General features: G+C 44.0%; 2 protein-coding genes across 8 annotated transcripts; one reads left to right on the top strand and one right to left on the bottom strand.

Moving 5' to 3' along the window:
* The first annotated feature begins 48 nt into the window (after positions 1 to 48).
* MEA1 (male-enhanced antigen 1) lies at positions 49 to 2399 on the top strand. 4 transcript variants are annotated; one of them, XM_051996997.1, is made up of 4 exons: positions 49 to 153; positions 1277 to 1557; positions 1654 to 1756; positions 1995 to 2399. In XM_051996997.1, the coding sequence occupies exons 2-4, from the start codon at positions 1288 to 1290 to the stop codon at positions 2144 to 2146; spliced, it is 525 nt and encodes a 174-aa protein (XP_051852957.1). In that variant the 5' UTR covers positions 49 to 153; positions 1277 to 1287; the 3' UTR covers positions 2147 to 2399. The 4 variants fall into 4 exon arrangements, with proteins under 4 accessions (XP_051852957.1, XP_051852956.1, XP_051852958.1 ...); XM_051996996.1 differs by lacking the exon at positions 49 to 153 and adding an exon at positions 179 to 295; XM_051996998.1 differs by lacking the exon at positions 49 to 153 and adding an exon at positions 401 to 422.
* On the bottom strand, positions 2283 to 20682 carry PPP2R5D (protein phosphatase 2 regulatory subunit B'delta). Of its 4 annotated transcripts, none has more exons than XM_051996989.1 (16): positions 20536 to 20681; positions 17489 to 17566; positions 7664 to 7883; positions 7262 to 7461; positions 7067 to 7177; positions 6829 to 6921; positions 6407 to 6537; positions 5873 to 5932; positions 5643 to 5751; positions 5368 to 5421; positions 4880 to 5050; positions 4664 to 4791; positions 4016 to 4117; positions 3844 to 3934; positions 3605 to 3721; positions 2283 to 3507 (listed from the first exon to the last, which is right to left on the bottom strand). In XM_051996989.1, the coding sequence occupies exons 1-16, from the start codon at positions 20560 to 20562 to the stop codon at positions 3370 to 3372; spliced, it is 1830 nt and encodes a 609-aa protein (XP_051852949.1). In that variant the 5' UTR covers positions 20563 to 20681; the 3' UTR covers positions 2283 to 3369. The 4 variants fall into 4 exon arrangements, with proteins under 4 accessions (XP_051852949.1, XP_051852950.1, XP_051852951.1 ...); XM_051996990.1 differs by having other exon boundaries at positions 3844 to 3916; positions 20536 to 20678; XM_051996991.1 differs by lacking the exon at positions 4016 to 4117 and having other exon boundaries at positions 3844 to 3977; positions 20536 to 20682.
* Between the last annotated feature and the right edge of the window lie 2782 nt (positions 20683 to 23464).

The raw sequence follows: 23464 nt of genomic DNA, 5'->3' as shown, positions 1-23464 counted from the left end.
CCAAGCAACGCTTCCTAAACCTCATGGGAGATGTAGTCCGTAGCGTGAAAAGAGGCGAGAGGAAAGGAAACAGTATTTCTTGCGGCTATATACATGAAGATGATCTAGAAACATCTGAGTAATGTAGTCCTGCATTCTCAATACCAAAAGCAGGTAGGACGTCCAGGCCACGTCAATCATTAGAGCAATTAGGAGTGGGAACCAGAAGTGGGTGGAGCTGAAGGAACGTGTAATTCGATCCCACAATTCCGTCCCCGGAAGTCGGAGTGCGGGTTCGGCCGCGGGCTCGGAGCAGGTGAAGTTCTTTCAGTAGTGGGGGAACCCGAGGGGTGGGGGGTGGGATTCTGCAGATGGGGCCGAGGAGTAGGGTGAGGAGAGATTCCCGTATGTGGAACCCAGAAGATGGAAGCTCCCAGAGAGGGGTGAGGAGATCCCCGTGGGGGAGTCAGAGGAAGGGAGCCCCTAGAAAGAAGAGGAAACAATATGAGGGGAAACAAGAAGAGGGGAGAGAAAACCAGATAGAGCCTGAAGAAGGAGTTCCTGTAGTCGAGAGAACACCACATAAGGGGGAAACAAGAGGAGGGAGCCCCTGGAGCGGGGAGGACACACTTAAGGAGGGGACCAGAGGAGGTAGCTCCTGGAGTGGAAGAGACACCATATTGGGGGACCAGAGGAAGGAGCTCTTGGAGTGGAGAGGACACCATATTGGGGGAAACAGAGGTGGGAGCTCTTGGAGTGGGGAGAATACCACATAAGGGGCAAATCAGAGTAGGGAACCTCTGGAGTGGGGAGGACGCCATATGGGGAAAATAGAGAAGGGAGCACCAGGAGTGGAGAGGACACCATATTGGGGGGACCAGAGAAGGGAGCCCTTGTAGTGGGGAGGACATCATATGGGGGGGGGGGAACCAGAAGAGGGAGCACCTGCAGTGGGAGGCCAATCATCCCTAGGAGGACACAGCTGAGACCTAAGGGGAGGGGCAGAGGGGGATAGAGACTCCTGTTGCGGAGAGATTTGAGAAATCTCCGGAGAAGCCAAACCTCGTTTGGCAGCTGACGTGTGGAGGGGAGGACTAGGGGCATATTGGTGAGGAATCATTTCAGAAGGATGGGGAGTGTCAGAGCCCCAAAGGAGGGTGAGGGAAAGCTGTGCTGAGAATGAAATTAGGGGAAAGGGGTTGATGTCGACTTGTTTTTAAGATCTGAGGGAGAAGCTAGAAATGGGCCTAACTGGTCCAAACCTCTTTCTCCCTGTCTCCCACCCCCCTCCCCCCAGTCCGGGCCTGCATGGCAGCAGTGGTTCTGGGGGAAGATAAGATGGGTCCTGAGCGGATCTTCCCAAACCAGAATGAAGATCTGGGGCAGCACCAGGGCCCCACAGATGGCACAGGTGACTGGAGCAGTGAAGAACCTGAGGAAGAGCCTGAAGACTTGGGGTCAGGCCCGACAGACTATTCCTACCAGCCTCTGAATCAGGACCCTGAGCAAGAAGAAGTAGAACTGGCACCAGTGGAAGGTATTGAAGATGCGGTCACTGACATTCAGGAACGTATCCAGGTGTGGTGTTTATGGTAGTTCTGGGCTGATTGGGGAAGGATGTGCAGCTGGGGGCCATAAGAACCAGTTTACAATCCCATTCTTTCTGCTTTAAAGGCCCTGGGGTTGCACCTACCTGACCCTCCTGTAGAGAGTGAAGACGAGGAAGAGGAAGGAGCTGTAGCACTGAGCAGCAGAAGCTCCATACCCATGGATCCAGGTAATGACAATTTCTAAATTGTTCCAAAATTAGGAGTAGAACTTAATCCTAAGTAAATCAGGAACTATCATTAGCAGTAATGACCCCTGAAACCAAAAGGAGTCAGTTGTTCTGTGGGGTGGTTCAATTTTGGGGAACTTCGGTAGTCTGAGGCCTCAGAACTGTCCCACCCCTCCCAGCAAGGTGTCAATAGGCCAGTTTTATTTGTTCCCTAACTGAAACTTGGGTATGGTTTCAGAACATGTGGAGCTGGTGAAACGGACAATGGCTGGAGTAAGTTTGCCTGCCCCAGGAGTCCCTGCTTGGGCCCAGGAGATTTCAGATGCCCAGTGGGAGGATGTGGTACAGAAGACTCTGCAGGCTCGACAGGCAACCTCTACATGGAAGTGACTACCACTGAGAACAATCCCATTTCCTTTTCCCCCAACTCCAGACCTGGTACCACCTTGATACACAACTGGATAAATTCCTGGTCCCAAATTATTTGTTCCTCTTACTCCCTTCCACATTACAGGCAAACTCGGACTTCTCTCCAGAGATCCACTTTATTCAATTCTGTACATATGGGGACATCTGCCCAAGCCCAACCCACCTTAGCATGTAACACTTTGCAGAGAATAAAGCACCCTATGTACACAGCCAACAGCGGCGCCATCTGTGCCCCAGCACCCCAATCCCCCAGTGGTGCCAATGTGAGGCAGGTAAGGGTCTGGCCTTGGGTACAAAGAAATAAATAGATGTTGGGACAACTGAAGCTGGGGAAGAACCTTAAGGTGCTACCCTTTTCTCTCACCCCATTTCTGGGGCTTTGCAGGACAGGGATTCAAGCAGGCCGAGGGTGGTCCCTTTTAGTGTTTGTGATCCCTGGACTGCTGCTTAAGAGAAAGGAGGAGGACTAAAAGGTGGTAGTGTCTCCTTATACATTCCTCCCCTCCCACCCTTTGGTCCCTGTGAGGCTTCACACAGTACATCTCTATGTGGGTTCTCTTCCTACCCCCAGTCTGATCTGGGTCAGGCAAGGTCACAGGGCATATACATTAGAGAGCCTCAGTGATTCTACCCCCAATCCCCTTTGGGGGATGTGCAGAGTCATCTGTGAGTCTGGTGCTTAGGGACCAGCCTTTCTTCACCTGCTCTGCCTCAGCCCTCACAACAAGGAGACCATCTGTCCTGACCCACAATGGGGGAGGGGAGGTAGGGGGGATAAAAGCAACTTTGAGTCTGTAGCTATTTGCTGATCTTTCCAGATCCCTTTGAGAAAGGGATATACAGTAGAGATCTTCAACTCAAGTGAAGATGAGAAAGAGTGGGAGGGAGGAGTGTTTAAAGAGATTTTTCAGAGTTGGCCCCAAACACCTGGGAGGTTGGAGAATGGGAGTCAGCGCAGGGGGCATCCCAGCTATGAACAATGAGCATCTCCAGGGCATGTCTACACTAGTCACAGGGAGGCCAAGCCACAGTGAGAGTCTTTGACCCAAGTATTCTGTTTTTTAGGGAGCTGGTGCCCCCGCCCCCATCCTACCCCCAGGTCAGCTGGGGGGCAGGGCTGAAGGGCCAGAGCAGTGTCCCAGGGGTGATTGGGCAGTGGCCCTGGGTGAGAGAGAGGAGGTAAGTCAGAGTGCCTCCTGGCTGGCTGTCAAGAACTCCTCAGCCCGCTTGTGAGCCTCCAGTGCTTTGATGGTATACACATCCTGAGGCAATTCTGACTTCCTCCGAAGCAGCACCTTTTCTTTTTTGATATCCTTCAACATCTAGGGGAAGAGAAAAACAATGTCAGGAGATGGCTATGCTGAGGCTGGCCAGGAGACAGATGCCCTCCCTGGCAGCAGCTCTTCTCCCTTGACCCACCTGCACTGCCTCTGTCTCCACCGTCCTCTTCAGGAGCTGGATGTCCTCGGTTGTGGGGGTCTCTGTCTCCATTGAATATACAGGGGGAAGTGGGGGTGGTGCTCGGAACATGGGGTACTATGGAGGAGAGGCAGAGAAGTGAGGATCTGAAAGATGGCTCAGGGCTAGAGCTTTCTTGGGCCCCTGTGCCCCAAGAAGGGACTTAAAAAGGTCTGGTTAGAGGGTAGAAGGAAGCTTACCTGGGGGTTGAGCCTGGCGAGCTCCTCGATCTTGTGCCACATCTCTTCTCGTTCCTTGAGTCGGAATCGGCCTCTGTGGAGACAACAGTTGCTGGGGGGAGGGGGCGAAGGGGGAAGAGGGGGAAGAAAAGGGGCTAGGAGAAGAGGTAAAATCCTAGGGTCAGATACTCACTTTTGTTTCTCAGCCTTGTACTGCTGTGTGCAGTCATCAAACAGCTTCTGATTCATTTCCATGAACAGCTTCAGGGCATTGTAGATCAACCCATGGATAGTCCTGTACTCCCAAGAGAGCAGGCCGAGACACTGACATCCAAAACTCGCCCTGGGGCCACCCCCCAACTTCTCTACCAGCACCTGGCATTAGGCCCAGCACAAGAGTAGGCAATGAACATCTATTCCTATGACTACAAATTTTATCTCCCTGATAAATGCTCACCAAGAACCAAATCAGATGATATGACCTCCAAGGCCCATTGCAGATCAGAATCTATGATCCTGTCAAAGATAACTGCCATTTTCCCATTTAAAAAGCTTTCTTACCTCCACAAAGCCATATTTAGAGCTAGAAAGACTTTACAGATCACAGGGTCCAACCTCTTTGATCTACAGATAGCATGAGAAAGGACACATACGGCTTGCGCCTACATTTAGGAGAATAAGCTGTGTCATAATGGGGGCCTGCTTGTACTCACACCCTGACTCCTTTGTGCTCTCAAGGGCCCAATGAGCACCTGTGCACCCTAACCAAACAATGTTCATGGAGGTCTCCAAGCCCTAGGAACCCCTGGCTTTGCCCCCTCCCTCCCACCTCAAGCCCTACTTGTTCCAGTGGCTCTTAGAGTTCCTGTAGAGCGCAGGGAACATGATAGGCAGGAGGCGTGCAGCATTGTCACTAATCAGGCTCATGATGTACTCATTGTTCCAGTAATAGAGGGCACGTTCTGCAACCTAGAGAGGAGGAAGAGAGCAGTGTACTGCTGATTATCTGGCTTGGGAGAAAATGGGTGTGCAGGGGGATGGAGGGCTCCAGACTCACCTGGAAGTGAGGGCTGGAAACACATTTGGCAAGCTGGCGGAAGAGCGGTTCCATCACTTTGCTGAACTCAGAGGGTTCAATGACATCCAGGATCTCCTCCAGTTCATTGAGAAACATTACTTCCTTGGGGCTGTGAGTTTTAGGCCAGAACTTTAGGAGGCCCACAATCACCTATGAGTTGAGATGAGGACAAATCAAATTTCTGCATGCTTGTTCCTTTGCCCCAGGCTTTTCAGACCTCTCTCATTCCTCAGTCTCCACCATGATATACTTCTGTCTTTTTAGTCTATTTGCTCTGTATGTACAAGTCCCCATCTTTATCAACAGACATGAAAATCCCTGGGACAAGCCATGTCTGTAGCAAACTAGGAGCCCCCTGGGAGAGTGAATAAAGTTCTTACATGGGAATCAGATAGTGGCATAGAAAGCCTTGAGGTTGAGGGGAGGTGTAGCTGTGAGGGACCCAGCCAAGATTGCAGATCACTTACCGGTTCAGTCAAACTGCTCTCCTTCTCCAAGAACTGCACCACACAGTACGCCAACTGGAGAATATCCAAAGACAAAGTTCAAAGGTAGAAGCAGGATAAGGTGAGATATTTGAAGAGCTAGAGAAAGTACTCTCTAATAAGCAGAGAATTGCTCAGCCTTTCTTTTTCTACTCAGAAGGACTTGTCTTTTCCCCCAGCTCAAGAATGCCTATAAAAGACCTAGCTAGCATGAAGTAACCCACGTATGGCAATGTCAGGGGAGAAAGGCAGCTCACCTGAGGATGGTAGACACTCAGAGACTTGACCTTGTGTAGGGGAAGCAGGACTCGGATGAGGAACATCTTATGCTCCTCCTTGAGGGGCAGGGCAAAGCCATTAATAATGCTAAGTGGAAAAGAAAGGATATTATCAATATTGTAGCAGTGATCTATGGTGCAATATACTACTTTCTCCCCTCATCCTGCCCTTGGGTTCACCCATGCAAGTGTTGGGACGACTCATTCACCTTCCCAGAATTTCAAGTAGCTCAGCAATTCCATTGTGATGCTCTGTCTCGTAAATAAACCTAGAAGTAAAGGAGGCACAGGTTTGGTCTTATCTAACAATTATCTCTGCCACATGCATGATGCACCTCTACCTGTTCTGATCCTTTCCCATGTTCCCCCACAATCCAATTTTCTTTTTTCTTTCTTTTTTTTTTTTAAATTTTATTTTATTTAATAATAACTTTGTATTGACAGAATCCATGCCAGGATAATTTTTACACGACATTATCCCTTGCAATCACTTATGTTTCGTTTTTTCCCCTCCCTCCCTCCTCCCCCCCCCAAGATGGCAAGCAGTCCTATATATGTTAAATATGTTGCAGTATATCCTAGATACAATACATATTTGCAGAACCGAACAGTTCTCCCGCTGCACAGGGAGAATTACAATCCAATTTTCTTAAGAAAAATCACCCAACTATCTGTATGAAGGCTTTAGCTGCCCCATGTCCCCTTGATAGCCCCAGAGTTTTCAATGCCACTGTGCTGTTTACCTGTAGAAAATATGGTTGATCTGCCTACGGATATAAGCTCGAAGCCCCAGGAACTTGCCATAGATGCGATGAAGAATGGTCTTGAGAAAGTCCCTCTCCCGGGGGTCCTCACTATCAAAGAGGTCAAGGAGCTGAGGAAAATTAGGGAAAATGAGTGGGATAAAGTCAGAATTCACCGGAGACATCACAGGAAGGCCTACATAGGGAATCCTAAGGAAATAACCCCCAGAATAGGAGACCTGGACCAAGCAAGCATCCCTGAAAAGTCAAAAGGAATCTCAATTTGACCTTAATCATTTTGATCACAAGGATTAGTGTATACTAGGAATAGTGTCATGTTTAGTACAGAGGGACAAGAGCAATTACAGATATGCTCCAGTTCATGAGAAACAAAATAAGAAATAGTCATCCTGGGAACTCACAGCAAGGACAAACTTCTGGTCGATGTACTTCTTGGCCACATTTGGCTGAAAATCAGGAGACTCCAGGAAACGTAAGAAAAATTCATAGACCAACTGTGAAGGAAAGGAGTTGAGAGCTCCATAAGCACCTTCAAGGACCAGTAAAAGAATTGTCCAGAATTCTCTATACTACCCCAGAATCTGAGACAAGAGACCACTAAGTCACAGCTGCCTCCCCTTTCTCCTGAACCCTCCTTACCTGCAGATGGGGCCAGGCAGCTTCCAGGGTGGGCTCATCCTCTTCAGGATCAAACTCAGCCCCCGTGGGGTTGGATGATGGTGGTAGTGTCCGGAACAAGTTCACTGAAAACTGAGGGGCAGAGCCCAGGTCAGAGCAGCCAAAGGCCCTTATCCCATTCTTGGGGGTAACACCCAACCTTCCCTCCATCCTCACCATGATAACAGCTTCCGGGTAAATAGCCTCCGTGACTACATCTCTGCTGTGTGTGATGTATTCTACCATTTCATTGAGTCCTGCCCTCTTCACTTCCTTAAACTTGAGATCACTCAGGGGGTCAGCCACAAAATCAAAGAGAACACAGCACTGACGTAGCTTCTGGATGAAGAGCTCCTCTCGCTCCGGAGATGGGGAGTCTGCCAAGAGCCCCAGACAGCATCAAGGTTCCACCCTATCAGAGATCCAACCTATCCTCTAGTCACCTTCACCACTTAAGTCCCCACAAATCTCATACATCCTTACGCAACTTCATCCAACTTTCAACATCTATCCTCAAGCCCAGCAATGCCGCATGCCCAGAGTCCCCTGACACTAGGCCCACCTGGTATACCTGCTCACCTTTCAAGGCAGGGAGCTTCTGCAGCTCACGGTTCTTGCTGAGGTTTAGTCGAGAAGAGCTTTGCCTCCGCTCCTTCTTGACAATCTGGGGCCCCCCTGAATACTTGATCTTGCTAAGTTGTGTAGGGGGAGGCGTGCTGTTGCTTGGCCGCTTGTTGGATGACGGTGCCTGAGGCTGTGGCTGAGGCTGTGGCTGTGGCTGAGGTGGTTGAGGCTGGACCTACAGAAACAGGTCCTTGTTGAAAAGCCAAATGCACTGAAAACTACAGGAAGGATGGTAAGTAGCAGGATGAATGAATCCATTTGGGGCATGGAATTGGAGAGGGAAGCAGAAATTTTACCTTCTGGATTTTTTTTAAATGGCATTTTGACAAATATGTGAGTCAAGAAATAAGAGACTAAAAGCTAGAGTCATTATGCAGTCTCAAGATAGAGAGAAAAAGAGCAGGGCAAAGAAACATTTATCCAGGAGATAAGAATTTGAAAAAGCACTGTGCTTCTCCAAACCCTAGCCAACCGTTAAGGTACATGGCAAATCAAGATTCCACAAGCCCTTTTTAAGACCATTCCAATTCTTAATAATTGCTCTTTCCTCTGATTTCATAACTCTTCTTTTTTTGCATCATTCCTTTATCAATTAAAGACAGTCTTGTGACAGATCATATATAACCTTTGTCAGTATTTAACTGTGTGCCTATCAGACAAGATCACAAGGATCATAAAAGCAAAAGCCCTGTCATACATCCTATAGTCTTTCACAGAAAAATGAGCCCAATCTGATTAGTGTCTTGGGGAAATGTAGAACTAAATAAATTAAAACTACAATACAATGTTGATAATGTTAATTTGTGGATTTTCAGATTTCTTTTTATTTGGATTTGACAGCACTGCAACACAGCATCACAGTACCTTACTACACAAAAAAAGAAATAGAGGACCAAAATTTAGAGCTGAAAGGGATCTTAGAAACCATCAAAATCTGAGTTTTGCGATAGGCAATAACTTGCCTCAAGTCTCTCAGATAGTAAGTGATAGGCCTAGGTTTTGAACTCAGGTCCTTGGACTCCAAAGTTAAGAGTTCTTTCCACTGTACCCTACACTTCCCCCCCTCCCCAGCTTTCTCCTGTATCCCCCCTCACTGTAAGAGGCTGCTGAGTACTCACTGAGCTTGCTGTTAAGTGCTTCCACTGCCACCCAGAAGGGGACCAACTCTTTCACTTCCTTTTTCATTAAGGGTCAAGTATTATTCCTACCTTGACCAGGATAAATCACTAAATAGAAACAAAAGCAAAGTATTCATGTTGATAGGCTAAAGGAGCCCACGAACGACTTAGGAACTCTAATTAACACAATGATCAAATACAATTCTGGGAGATTCATGATGAAGAACGCCATCCTTCTCCTGGCAACAAGGTGGAGTCAGGAGTCTCACAAAATAGATATTTTTTAGCCATGGCCAATGAAGAAATGTTTTGTTTGATTATAAATAATTTGTTACTTAGGATTTCTTTTTCTTTCTTTTTCCAATAAGGGTTGAGAGAAGTGAGAAGGGAAGGAGGGTTTTTAGTTAATTGGGAAAAAAATTTAATTTAGCTTAAAAAGAGAGAGAAATGAAGAAACCCAAAGGAACCACTTCCTGGACCTATTAATCATGTGGAGAAACAGGAAGCCAATGGGATGCATCATTTTGGAAAGCTCCAAATCCTCTTCTATACTTTCATAGATCAGCTATTCACACATCAGAATTCTCTAACAAGAATTAAATCCTATACTGAGTACTAGTATAACATTCAAGAAAGAAATTTTCATTAGAGGTTATAAGGTTAGGAAGTAAAATACCAGTATCTTCATCTCTTAACATGAAATAACTGGACTAATTCATAGTTAAAATCCTTTATAGGCTGTAAAAACAGTCAATCAATCAGTCAACTAACATTTATTAAGGGCCTATTAGATCTCTTACATGGTGCTAAGTGATAGATATATATCAAGAAAAAATAAAAAACAATCCCAGCTCTCAGGGAGCTCACAGCCTAATGAGGAAACTATGCAAATAACTCTATACAAACAAGCTATACATAAGATAAACTTGAGATAATCAACAAAGAAAGAAAGACACTAGAAGGATAGAAGACTGGGAATGGCTTCCTGGAGAAGTATTTTATCTGAGACTTGAAGAAAGGAAACCCTGAAGAAAAAGATAAGGAGGGACACATTCCATGCATGAGGAACAGGCAGTGAAAATGGCCAGAATCAAAGATGAGTGTCAGACTCAAGAAACAGCAAGGAGGCCCATGTCACACTGGCTTGCAAAGTGCTTAGGGAAGTGTAAAGTGTGAGAAGACTCAAAAGACAGGTGGGAAGTGGTTTGGCACGGGATGGGCAAGGCAAGTTATAAAGAATTGTGAATACTGACCATAAGATTTTATATTTGATTTTAGGTTTTATTTATAATTGATAGGGGGCCACTGGAGTTGATGAAGTGGGGAGAGGGGAGAAGTTGACAGGGTTAGATCTGCATTTGAGTTAGATTACTCCGGTAGCTGATTAGGAGAATGGGCTGGAATGGGGGAGAGAACAGAAACAAGAAAACTAAACAGCAAGCTATTTCAACAGTCCAGGTGAGAAGTGATGAGGGTTGCAGACCCTCATCACTTGAATCACAGATTCATCATCCTGCTACTTACCATCCTCCCTATAGTTTTCAGTGTATTTGGCTTTCAAAAAGGACCTGTTTCTGTAGGTCCTTGTACCAGGAGAGCAGGAATGTCAGAAAAGAAAAGTCTACTAGAAATGACTTGAAGGTAGAAACATCAGACTTTAGATTGGATATGGAGGCAGAGTGGGGGCAGGGAGGGGATAAAAGAGTAAGAAGCCAAGGACACCTAGGTTGTGATGACTAGGAGGATGTGAAGGGAAGTTCAGAAGGAGAGATTTGTGGGGAAAGAGAGTGAGTTCAATTTTGGGCATATCTATAGGACATCCAGGTTGAGATGTTTCATAAGTAGTTGGGGAATGGAAGACTGAAGGTCAACAGAGAGGTTAGGGCTGGATAAGCAGATCTGAGAATCATCAGCAGAGAAATGACAATTTAATATATGGGGACAGATGACATCACCAAGTGAAACAGTATAAAGAAGAGAAGTGGGACCAGGAGAAAGTCCTGTGAAACACCCACAGATTTTGGAAATCAACCCTTAAAAGCCCTTTGAAAGAGTTAGGGGAAAATAAAGAGACTGAAATGAGTAGAAAGAACCAAGAAAAAAATAGTGCCATGAAAACCTAGAGGAAAGAGTGTCAGGGAGAAGAGGATAATGAATAAAGTCAAAGTCTGCAAGAGGTCAAGAAGAAAAAGAATTGAAAAAGGCCATTATATTTGGCTATTAAGAGATTATTAGTTACTCTGGAAAGAGCAGTTTCAGCTGAAAGATGAGAGCCTGGAGGTGAGGCAGCCTGGCACATGAAAAATAGGGACCCTTTAAGACCGCTAAAGCTCTCAGACTTTATCACTGTAACTCACAATTGAATAGAGGTCTAAAGTCTGTCAAGAATTTTTCTTATAATATCCCTATTTGACAGGCAATATTTCATTATTTATTCCCACTTTTCAGATCACAAAAGTAAGCAATCAGAGGTTAAGCTCCGTTAGATGGCTAGTCAGCTTCAAAGCCAAGATATAAACCCAGGTCATTAACCCCCAAATCCAATGCACTTTCCATTATAATGAAAGAGTAACAAATTTCTCACACACACACTCACACACACACACACACACACACACACACACACACACAAAATCAATTTCTTTTCAAGGAACAATGTAATGAAACTAAATTATGACTCCCAAGTGTCAAATGCCCACTAGCAGTTGCAGGGAGTTCCCTTAGCTTTCCTTGGATAAGTTTTCCAGAATCAGCTTCCATCCAATTCACTCTCTAAGTACATGTTTCTTTTGGCATCAGGGCTGCAACCAGAGCACACCTGAACACCAAGCAAAACTGACCCAGCAAACCTGATCCTCACCCACTCCATCACCCACTTCTGAGCTTTAGCATAGTCTATTTCTTCTTCCCCAAACTCCATTAGCTAATAGAAAGCATCTCCTGACCCCTGACTGGCACCCTGACCCCTATCCACTGCTTTTCTTTGTATGTGAAGACCATCCAGATTGAGGCTGCCCAAGGAGAAAGACTGCCTCTGTGGCATAAAACTAGAATTACCTGCTCATGGCAAGGTGTAGTGTCAAAGCAGGTAGAGAGCTGGTCCGGAAAACTCAAGATTTAAGTCCAAACTCTGAACCATCCTGGCTGTGTGACCGTAAGCAGGTCACTGAACTCCTTCTCAGCGCTGTAAGTTATAAAGAACTATGCTTGGAGAGGGTATTTTCTACATCAATGAAATCACAGGTCCAGTCCTATGCCTAAGTATGAAGAACATGTTTTTCCTATCAGATTATTTGTTCTTTTTCCTCCACTGTATGTATATGTGTGTATATGTATGTGAGGCAGTGTGCCTATATGAATCCCTCTCCCGCACTGGCTAGAGTTCCCTGACTGGGGTACTCCATCTCCTCTCTCAAAGTGGAAGCTCTTCTAAAGGAGTGATGGTCTTCTTCTGTCTTTGTCGTCTTTCTCCCCCAAACTTCAAAATAGGATTCTGCACTAAGAGAATTACTAACTCATGACACTGACCAGTGTAGGAGAAGAAGCCTGGATGGAAGCGAGCCTAAGGGACTCAGGAATCATTATTTACTAAATTGACATTTGAGTTTTTCAAGCCTTTGCTCCTCAAATTAAAGATAAGTTTTGCCAAGTTAGTCCTGATAATTTAAGAATAACAGATTTACAGATTTTTAGCATTGGGAGGGACCTTGGAAATTATTTTAATTTAGTAACCTAAATCAACCCTGGTCAGGATCCCAATCCATATCTCCTGCTTCCCAATCCAGTGAGCTTTCCATTAAAAAATCCAAGTAAACTATTAGGAAGTTCTTCCTAATGACAAGGGTTGCAAAATGCTGGCCCGAGTGACACAGGGTGGGGGTGGAATTTTCCTCCCTGGAGATCTTTTAAAAAATGGGAGATTCTCATCTGTGTGGGCTGGGTTCGGCGTGGTCTTCCCTGGAGACACAGGACTGGGAAAATGATCTCTTCTAAAGAGTCCTTCTGTCAGGCTTATGATTCAAGAATTTCTGTTCCACTGTATAATCCAGTAATCATGGTAAAAGGTCTCTTTCCCTTTAACACACACACATCTCCCCATACACAATGTCCCCATAGACTGTTCCCTCAAAGATGCTTTGTTGGTATATGAAAAAGCTCAGGATTCAAAAGAAATAATCCCATCCTTTCCCTCCTGTCAATGACCCTACACATCCAAGTGCAGATCGCCTACAAAAAGTCTGGGTTCTGGCAGATTTTGAGGCTGTTCAAGTTTAGCCTTAAAAGCCCTTTGGGGGTAGCCCTTGTATCCCAAAAAGATCATAAAAGAGGAAAGCGACCCACATGGGCAAAAATGTTTGTAGCAGCTCTTTTTGTAGTATCAAGAAATTGGAAACTGAGTGGATGCTCGTCGGTTGGAGAATGGCTAAATAAAGTATATGAAAGTAATGGAATATTGATGAGCAGGCTGATTTTAGAAAAACCTGGAAAGACTTATATGAATGGATGCAGAGTAATGTGAGCAGAACCAAGAGAACATTGTACATAGTAACAACTAAGATTATGTGATGATCAACTGTGGTGAACTTGGCTCTTCTCAACAATGCAGTGATTCAAGGCAATTCCAATAGATTTGTGATGGAAAAAGCCATCTGAATTCAAAGAGAAAACTAGAGAAACTGAATGTGAATCAAAGAATAGTGTTTTCAACTTTTTTTGTTTGTTTGTTTTTCTTCTAATGGTTTTTTCCCCTTTTGATCTGATTTTTCTTGTGTGACATGACAAATTTGGAAATATGTTTAAAAGGACTGCACATATGTAACTTATGTCAATTTGCTTGCTGTCTTGGAGAAGGGGAAGGGAGACAAAGAAGGGAGAAAGAAAAATTTAGAATACAAGTCTTATAAAAATGAATACTGAAAACTATCTTTACATGTATTTGGAAAAACAATACTATAGAAAAATTTTAAAAGAAAAAATAATTTCAATATTCATAAAAAATGTTGAAAACTATCTTTACATAAATTTAGAAAAATAAAATATTATTGATGGGAAAAAAGGCTTTTAGGAAAGGTCTGTCTCAGAGAATAGGTATAGAGTAGGCCAAAGATGGGCTCCTTGTCAGGCATTAAGCTTTCTCCAGCCACTAGGGCAACTTTGTTTTAGCAGAGAAAATCCCATCTTCTTCCTTTCCTCTGGCTTTCTTGTTGCTCACCTCCTGCTCTCCAAGCATCTTCTACCAGACTAAGTCTTATTTTAGGGTGAAATTAACCTTTTAATTGATATGCCAAGTGAAACAGGTTCATGATTTAGACATAAAAGGTGATATTATAATCAAATTAGAAGAACAAGAGTTAGTATGCCTCTCAGATCTATGGAGAAGGAAGATATTTATGGCCAAAGAAGAAGTAGAGAACATTATGAAATGCAAAATAGGTAATTTTGATTATATTAAATTTAAAAAGTTTTTTTCCAAACAAAACCAATGCAACCAAGGAAAGTGGAAAACTGGGGGGAAAATTTATATCCAACAGTTCTGATAAAGACTAAAATATATAGAGAAATGACTCAAATTTATAAGATAGTCAAATGATAGTCAAAGATTATGAACAATTTTCAGATGAAGAAATTAAAGCCATTTCTAGTGATATGAAAAAATGCTTAAATCGGTAATGAAAGAGAAATGCAAATTAAGATAACTTTGAGGCACCACTAGACACCTGTCAGATTGGCTAAGATGACAGGAAAAAATAATGATGAACGTTGGAAGGAATATGGGAAAACTGAGACACTGATACATTGTTGGTGGAACTGTGAACGAATCCAACCATTCTGTAGAGTACTTTGGAACTATGCTCAAAGGATTATCAAACTGTGCATACCCTTTGACCCAGCAATATCTCTACTGGGTCTCTTATCACAAAGATTAAAAAAGAGGGAAAAGGATCCACATGTGCAAAAATGTTTATAGCAGCCCTTTTCAGAGTGGTAAGGAACTGGGAACTGAATGGATGTCCATCAATTGGAGAATGACTGAATAAATGGCTTAAGTTATGGTATATAAATACATAAGAAATGATCAGCAGAAGGATTTTAGAAAGTCCTGGAAAGACTTACATGAACTGACGATAAATGAAGTAAGCAGAACCAAGAGAACACTGTGTATAGCAACAAGATTCTGTGATCATCAACTGTAATAGACTTGGCTCCTTTCAACAATGAGGTAATTCAGGCCAATTCCAATAGAATTGTGATGGAGAGAACCATCTACACCCAGAGAGAGAACTGTGGGGACTGAATGTGGATCATAACATAAGTCTTTTCACTATTTTTGTTATTGTTTGCTTGCTTTTTTTTTCTTTTCCCGCTTTTTGATCTACTTTTTCTTGTGCAGCATGATAAATGTGGAAATATGTTTAGAAGAACTATACTTTTGACTACATTGGATTACATGCTATCTAAAGGAGAAAAGGAGGGAGAAAAAGAAAAAAAGTCCTCTTCTTAGTTTCTCCCACTTTATTCCTTTTTCCTACGTCTCTTACAATGCTTTGAACATCAGACCCAATTTCCAAACATGCTGAGTTTTAGCTTCTAGCTATCTCCTAGAAGGTTCTTTTTTTATCCCCTAATGTCACCACTGTCAAATAGATTCTAAACTTGGCTTCCAACTCACTCTGTGAATTTGGACATGTCACTCATCTTTTTCAGGACTCCATTTCTCTATCCATGTAATAAAAGTCAAACTTATTTACTTATTTTGACTTTAAACACGAGAACAAAAAGGATAATACAAATACAGTCAATATTCCATTATTACAATACCAAGATTAGAGGTTAAAAATAATCCGAGTAACTTAAATCCCTGGATAAACCCAAATCTTCACATCAGTCCATCTCCTCTCCTGATCAAACCAACAAGGTAACAGAAGAAATAAGAATTGTTTCCATTTCATTTTTCCCCATCTACCTCTTTGGAGGGACTAATAGGCAAAAGAAAAAAGTACAGAACTTTGACAATCCATGAATGAGTGCTTCAAACCCAGAGTAGAGAGTTAGCTAAACTGCATTCCATATGAATGTTCTCCACTGAAGTTGGAGACCATTACCCACCTCTTTCACTAAAACACATTCTCCTTCCCCCCCAAACTTCCCTCCTTCTGAACTCTCCTATCAGTCAAGGGTCCCTCTAAGCTCCTCATCATCCAGGTCCACCACTTGGGGTCATCCTCAAATAGCCCCTGCACTCATCCAAACATCCAGTCTGCCGCCAAATCTTGATTCTACCTTCTAGATCCTGTACACATCCCCTTTTCCTTCCTCTGCTGCCACCCCAACACAAGATGTATTCTAGTAGGTCTCCCTATTTTAAGTCTCTTCTAATTCCAATCCATTTTCCTTTCAACAGCCAAAGTGAAGGTCCAACCATGTCAGCCTTCCCTTCCACTTCAGTCAATTCCAGTGGCTCCCTATTATTTCCAGGAGGATCAATTATAAATCTTCTGCTTGGCTTGTAAGAGCCCTTCACAATCAGAGACTTTCTACCTTTCCAGTCATCATCTTCTTTACTCTCCTCCACAAACTCTAAGATCCAGTGACAGCAGCCTTCTTGGTATTCCTCAAACACAACATCCCCAAGCTATGTGCTTTTTCATTGGCTGTCCCCCACCCTCTCACCTTCTCCTCCTAGCTTTCCAAAGACAAGCTTTTCCCAGTCTTCTCCCATTCCCCATGACTGTTGCCTTCTCTTCCAGGTTACCATTGATTTCTAACATATATAGCCTACGTAAAACAAGCGCTGCATGTTTTCTTCCCCATTAGAATGTGAGCTCTCTGAGGATAGGGGCTATGTATTTGCCTTTATATTTCCTGCACTTAACACAATTTAAGAATCTAATAAATGTCTATTGAGTGACATATTATTCTGAGCATTTCCTTTTTATTCTTCCCACTGCTGTCAAATCCTGTCCTTTATTACCTCTCTTTGATTGCTATAGTATATTGAACTCTGATCCTTTCTGCCATTCAGGGACTTCCACTGGATAGTGAGGAAAGGCAGATGGAGACCAGCCTGGGAGAAAATATACTCCTAATGTGCCTTCTTCTCACAATCCAAAGCTGTGAGGGTCACCCTTCATCTCATCTAAAATCCATGTATTTTTTTTTTCTTTTCCTAGCCATCATTCTCACCTCTTATACTCAAAAGGAAGAATGTATGAGTTGGGAGTTGAGCAGCTAGGTGGTACAGTGGATAGAGATCAGTCCTAGAGTTAGAAGGATCTGAGTTCAAATACAGCCTCAGACACTTGATACTAGTCACAGCTCTGACTGCCTAATCAAAAATACATAAATAAATCATACCTATACATATATATGTATATGTATATTTTTTATATAAAAGCATTGAGAAATATGGGCAAACATTACCAAGATTTTTTGTTTTTGTTTTGGCTGAGGGTGGGGGGGGGAGGGGGGGTTGTAGGGTGATTGAGTAGTCAAACCATCTTAGAGAAGGCAAAGGCTTTTGTTGGCAGCTCTAGGATGAATTCTCCTACAAACATAAGGGACTTGACCCTTTCCTCTGCCTACACATCTAGCATTCATATAGAATCCACACCCAAGCTCACACCCTTTTTTGTGTTCTGAGTTCAGGAACCACATATGTTACCTCCTCGGTACCTTCCCCGCCACCATCTTTCCCTCCGCTGTTAGGCTTGGCAGTCCCTTTAGCTGATTTAGGAGGCTCCTGTAAAAGAAAGAATCACAGTTAGCAGCCACTGGTGGAACAAGAATGGTGTGGCTGGTTAGAATCTAATGGGTTATCTGGGATATGTAGCGAATAGTCACAAGATCATGCTATTTAGAGCTGGAAGGCGCCTTAGAGATCATCTCTGAGAACATCCTCAGCTCACTGATGAGCAAACCAAAGGAAAGGGATTTGCCTGAGGTCACACAGCTAGTAAATAGCAGATAAGGGTTTCAAACCCAAGTCCTCCAATTCCTAATCCAGAGCTCTTTCCATAATATGATGCCTCTCATATTATCTCCCTTATATCTAGACACTATGGGAGTTAAGGAAGTGGTAAGAGACACGACTGCCTCCTTTTAAAGAACTTATAATCCAGCTAAGATGACAAATCCAGCACCCGTAAATAAATGAACACATGAATGCTAAAAATTGCGTGGTCCTAAGTGTTCTATCAGTTCAGCGAAGGGAAAGATCAATCAGTGTGGGCTGAAAGAGCTGGAGAAAGCTTCAAGATGACAAAAGGATGACGAGGGCATTCTGAGGGCAGGGACGAGCAGGAGCAAAGGCAGAGAGGCAGCAATCAGCTGTACATGGGCTCCCCCACTTTCCTGCTGCTTGCTGGCCAAGCCAACCACAGTGACTATACTTTGACCCAGCTTTGGAGTATAGTGATAGAAAGAAAGTCAAGGAGAACTGGAGTTTGTAGGGGTCCTCGCACACACTCCCCTATAATGCTACCACCAAACCAGGAAGAACCAGCTGGAGTGGAAGTCACACCCAGGGGCCCAGTGAAGTAAGAGATTCAGCCAGTTTAGAACATGAACAATGGGGAGGGCTGGGTTCCCCTCAAGAGATGATTTCCCTGGCCAGGAAGATTTTATAAAGATTTTCCACCCCATTATGAATCTCGGAGTTAGGGGAATCAAGTGAAAAAGAAAACTCAAATTCTAAATCAAAAAGCTAAAACTATCCAAAAAGGGATATATTATATCTAAATCAAATCACTCAAATCCCTATAGCATCACTTTCCATTCTTACACTTAGGCCCATGGTTTATTGTTCTTTTATTTTCTCTGCTTTAGTTGCCTGGACCTTTCTTCCCCAACAGACTAGGAGACTACTTAAACATAGGTACTATCTCCTCCAGAATAGGAGCTACTTACTGAAACCTCCTACTGGTGAGCCCAGTATAGAGATCACTCAAATGGTGCAGTATAGATTATCTTAGCAATGTCAGTTCCCCAAGGGCAAAGTCTAGGTCAGGCATATATCTTATACAGCCCAGAGGCTAGCAAAGAATCAGAAATATTAAACCACTTCCCAAACCCCCATACTCTTCTGTCTTTACACCAAGAATCTGATAGGTTGTGCTAATAACCTAGAATAAACTACTTGGTGAACAACAGGTAAAGATCAAGAAATTAAAATTCAAAAGGACAGACTCAGCAGCTCATAGACTCAGCTAGAAAGAAAGCAAAGACAAATGGATTGGAGATGGTTAGTATTCTAGCATACTACATGTAACTTTGTACCCCAAAGTAACCCCACTTTTGGATCAGAATTTCAATATGCACAGGAAAAAATAACAAAGGGAACTAAACAGAGGAAGAAAGATCTGCCTATATAAGTATTGAAAAAGTAAAAAAGAATATGAGGAAATAGGTAACAGAATGATAAAAGCTTTCCTAACCACAAAGTAGAATCAGGCAATTCCTACTTTTAGGCAAAAGACATGAGTACTTTAATGAATTTCTTATTTGAGAGGAGGGAGGAAGGAACTTTTGATAGATAAACTGTATTTGGCTAGTGGGATGAGATCTCAGATTCTCCAGGGTTAAGGTCAAAAAAGTGCTCCCCAAAGCTGAAGCAGAGAAAAAAAATATAAAAGAGTAGGATATAAACATGTGGAGAACTGTTCTGAGTTCAAAAGGAGAAGAGAGAGGGAAATGGGGTCAATGTGGATTGGAGAGTAAGGGCTACGATAGGGAGGAGGGGATGAAGATGGATATAAAGGGACAGGTTCAAACCAGAAGGAAGAAGTGTTTCTGATTGTGTCTGGGTGAATATTCTGGAGGGAGGTTCTGGGAGCAGGGCTGTCTTGGTTTAAGGGAAGGGACTGTCCTAGGTTGTGTATGTATAAATAGGAGGTGACCCCAAGTTAAAAGGAATGGGATGGTGTGTGTGTGTCTGGAGTGAGGGTTAAAAAAGAGGGATCTCTTCAGACGAGAAGGAAGGGAATGCCCTACTATGTGTGAGGCAGAGAAAGGAGTCACACAAGGAGTGTGGTGGCCCTGAGTTAGAGGGAAGTCACTGTTCTAAGGGAGAAGGAAGAGAGAGAGGGTCCAGAAATAAAGGGGGTAAGGAAGGAAAAGAAGGGAAGGGACTGTCCTGTATGTTGCAAGGGGGTCTCACCTAGGAGAAGGTGATCCTGGGATAGAGAGAAGTGGAAGAGACTGTGTTGAGATATATGCTTGGAAGGAGGAATAGCCTCAAAATAGGGGAAAGGTTATGTGTATTTCGAGGGAATAGTGCAGAGAAGCTGTCCTACAGTATGCATGTTTTGGGGGGACTCCGGGAGGCCAGGAAAGGGGGAAGGAGCCATCCTGGGGGTGCATAGGAGAGGGGCTGTTGGGGGTGCTTTGGGGAGGGGCTACCGTGGGGCATTGTGTTTTGGGGGAATATAGAAGAGAGGGGTGTGGGCTGTCTGTGTGTGTGTGTGTGTGTGTGTGTGTGTATGCGTGTGCGCGCGCGTGTGTGTTGGGGGGTGAGGGTGGCGCAGAAGAACGGGGAGAGGCTGAGGAAGCATGCAGGGGCCCGTCCCGGGCTCAGGTCGCAGAGCGCGCGGGAGCTCTCGCGGCCCGGCCCGGGAGGGTCGGTCCGGGGCTGTCCCGGGGCCTGGCTCGGGCCCCTCCCTATTTCCCCGCGCAGGCCCTAGGGCGGGGGCCAGGAAAGCCGGGCCCGCTCACCTTCTCCTTCTTCAGTTTATAGGGCATCTCGGCCTGGCCTGACTCGGCCCGGCCCCCGGGGTCTCGCTCCGGCTCCGCTCTGCTGCGATGGGCCCGCTCCGGCCTCTTGCCACCGCCGCTGCTGCCGCCGCCGCCGCTGCCACCGCCGCCGCTGCCTGCGCTTTGAGCCCCGGCCGAGCCGTGCCCGCGCCTGCCATTGGCCCCAGCTCCCCCAAACCTGCCTAACAACCGTATTTCCCCTGCCGTGATTGGCCTTTGCAGCCAAAGGGGCTCTTTTTTTTTCCTTATTGGAAGGGAAGAGTACAAACCGCCAGAGTTCGTTCCTAGGATTGGTTGAAACGGGAGATCCCGCCCCCAAAGGGGGTGGATCTTGGAATGGGAGGCGGAGGTAAGAAGGAAATCAAAGCTTGGCTTTGCGCGGGCTACTCTCTGAGTTGGGCCCCTGCGGCCAGTGAACCCAGCTTTACCCCCTTTTTAGAATCTTCCACACTCCGGTGTCCATGGTGACCCCATTTCTCCTTTCCTGCTTTGGGAGGGACGTTTCGACGAAGGACTACGTGGCGCAAAGACTTGGATTTGAGTGCCAGGCGTGATCCATTCTCTGTGTGCTGGTGCCTTGTGACTTTGGACAAGTCATTTCCCTCTCTGAGCCATGGTTGCTTCATCTACAAAATGGGAAAAATAAAACTTGTAATGCCTTGATCCATCATCAGTGATTTACCCAGATTTGCAACTTAAGTATGACCCTCAATACTCCCAAGCCAGCCATTGCCATTCTGCTTTAGAAAGCCTTCTCTCATATGCGTCCTTCTCTACTCCCACATTGCAACCTCCAACACTTCCTGCCTGTACTCTGGCAAAATTCTTTTGTTCTCCATGGCCCAGTTCCTTTTTCACTGAGATGTCAAAATGATCTTCCTAAAAATCGCACAGGTCCAACCATGTCACATCCCACCTTCCCCAACAAATTCATGCAGCTCCCCAATGCCGACAGGATCAAACGTTCCTCTATCTGGCTTTCAGTGCCCTCATAAACCTGGCCTTTTTCTGCCTTTTCAGTCTGGTTACACATTACACTCCCCTCCACATACTCAATGATAGGATGATTCAGGTCTTGTTCTTCACTGTAGACATCCCATATCCTCTCCGTGGGGCCTTTTAACTGGCTCTTCCTGGGGCCTGGAATTCTCTGGAATTTTCATTTCCTGGCTTCCTTCAAGTTTCAGCCCCACCTTCTGCACAAATCCCCCTAAATGTTAGTGCCCTCCCTATTGGATTATCTCCAATTTGGTTTGCACATATCGTTCTTACATCTCCATTTGATTGTGAACTCCTAGAGAACAAGGGCCATTTAAAAAAACTTTTCTTTGTGTCCCCATCACTTAGCATGGGGCCTAGAACATAGTAGGTTTTTTAAAATGCTTGTTGACTATAAGCCAGTGAAAATGGATGGAGTTAGAAGATGAAAGTGTCATCTGTGAGAAACAGCAAAGAGGCCAGTCAATAAGTGATTATTGACCATCTCATAAGGTGTTGTGTGAATCACATGAGATAATATTATATCTTTTTATTTATAAAACATATGTATGGGTAATTTTTTCAACATTGACCCTTGCAAAACCTTTTGTTCCAAATTTTCCTTTCCTTTCCCCTCCACCTTCTCCCTTAGATGGCAGGTAGTCCCATACATGTTAAATATGTTAAATTATATGTTAAATCCAATACATGTATACATATTTATACAGTTATCTTGCTGCAGAAGAAAAATTGAATCTAGAAAGAAAGAACAAAACCTGAGAAGAAAAACAAAAATGCAAGCAAACAATAACAGAATGAGTGAAAATGCTATGTTGTGGTCCACACTCAATTCCCACATTCCTCTCTCTGGATGTATGTGGCTCTCTTCATCGTGGACAATTGGAACTGGTTTGAATCGTCTCATAATTGAAGAGAGCTACGTCCATGAGAATTGATCATCATATAGTATTGTTGTTGAAGTGTATAATGGTCTCCTAGTCCTGCTCATTTCACTTAGCATCAGTTCATGTAAGTCTCTCCAAGCCTCTCTAAAATCATCCTGCTGGTCATTCCTTACAGAACAATAATATCTCATAGCATTCATATACCATAATTTGTTCAGCCATTCTCCAACTGATGGGCAACCCTTCAATTTCCACTACAAAAAGGGCTGCCACAAACATTCTTAGTAACACTGCTGGGTCAAAGGTTATGCACAATTTGATAACTTTTTGAGCAAAGTTCCAAATTGTCTCCAGAATGGCTAGATGTAGTCACAATTCCACCAACAATGTATCAGTGTTTTCCCACATCCCCTTCAACATTCATCATCATCTTTTCCTGTCATCTTAGCCAATCTGACAGGTGTGTAGTGGTATCTCAGAGTTGTCTTAATTTGAATTTCTCTGATCAATAGTGATTTAGAGCACCTTTTCATATGGCTAGAAATAGTTTCAATTTCTTCATCTGATAATTATCTGTTCATATACTTTGACCATTTATCAATTGGAGAATGGCTTGATTTCTTATAAATTTGAGTCAATTTTCTAAATCTTTTGGAAATGAGGCCTTTGTCAGAACTTTTGAATGTAAAAATGTTTTCCCAGGTAAACTATAAATTCTTAAATGGATATATGATAGACACAGGTATTCTTTCCAAGGATACAATTCAATAATCTAGCCAAACCTCATTCCATGTGATATTTGTCTATAGCTATCATTCCCAGAGAATTTATCCAACATGCTGGCATCTTCTTTTTCTGTTACTCTCTCTGTCTCTGTTGATCTGTGTGTGTGTGTGTGTGTGTGTGTGTGTGTGTGTGTCTGTCTATCTGCCTATCCACTTCTGTCTCTAATTTTCTGAGATAAACATTGCAGTATTGCCCATATGTTATTCCTCATTCTTGCTATA

The sequence above is a fragment of the Antechinus flavipes genome, chromosome 4 (genome assembly GCF_016432865.1).
Source record: "Antechinus flavipes isolate AdamAnt ecotype Samford, QLD, Australia chromosome 4, AdamAnt_v2, whole genome shotgun sequence".
NCBI classification, from domain to species: domain Eukaryota; kingdom Metazoa; phylum Chordata; class Mammalia; order Dasyuromorphia; family Dasyuridae; genus Antechinus; species Antechinus flavipes.
Note: the sequence above shows the minus strand (reverse complement) of the source record. Positions and strands in the feature narration are given on the sequence as shown.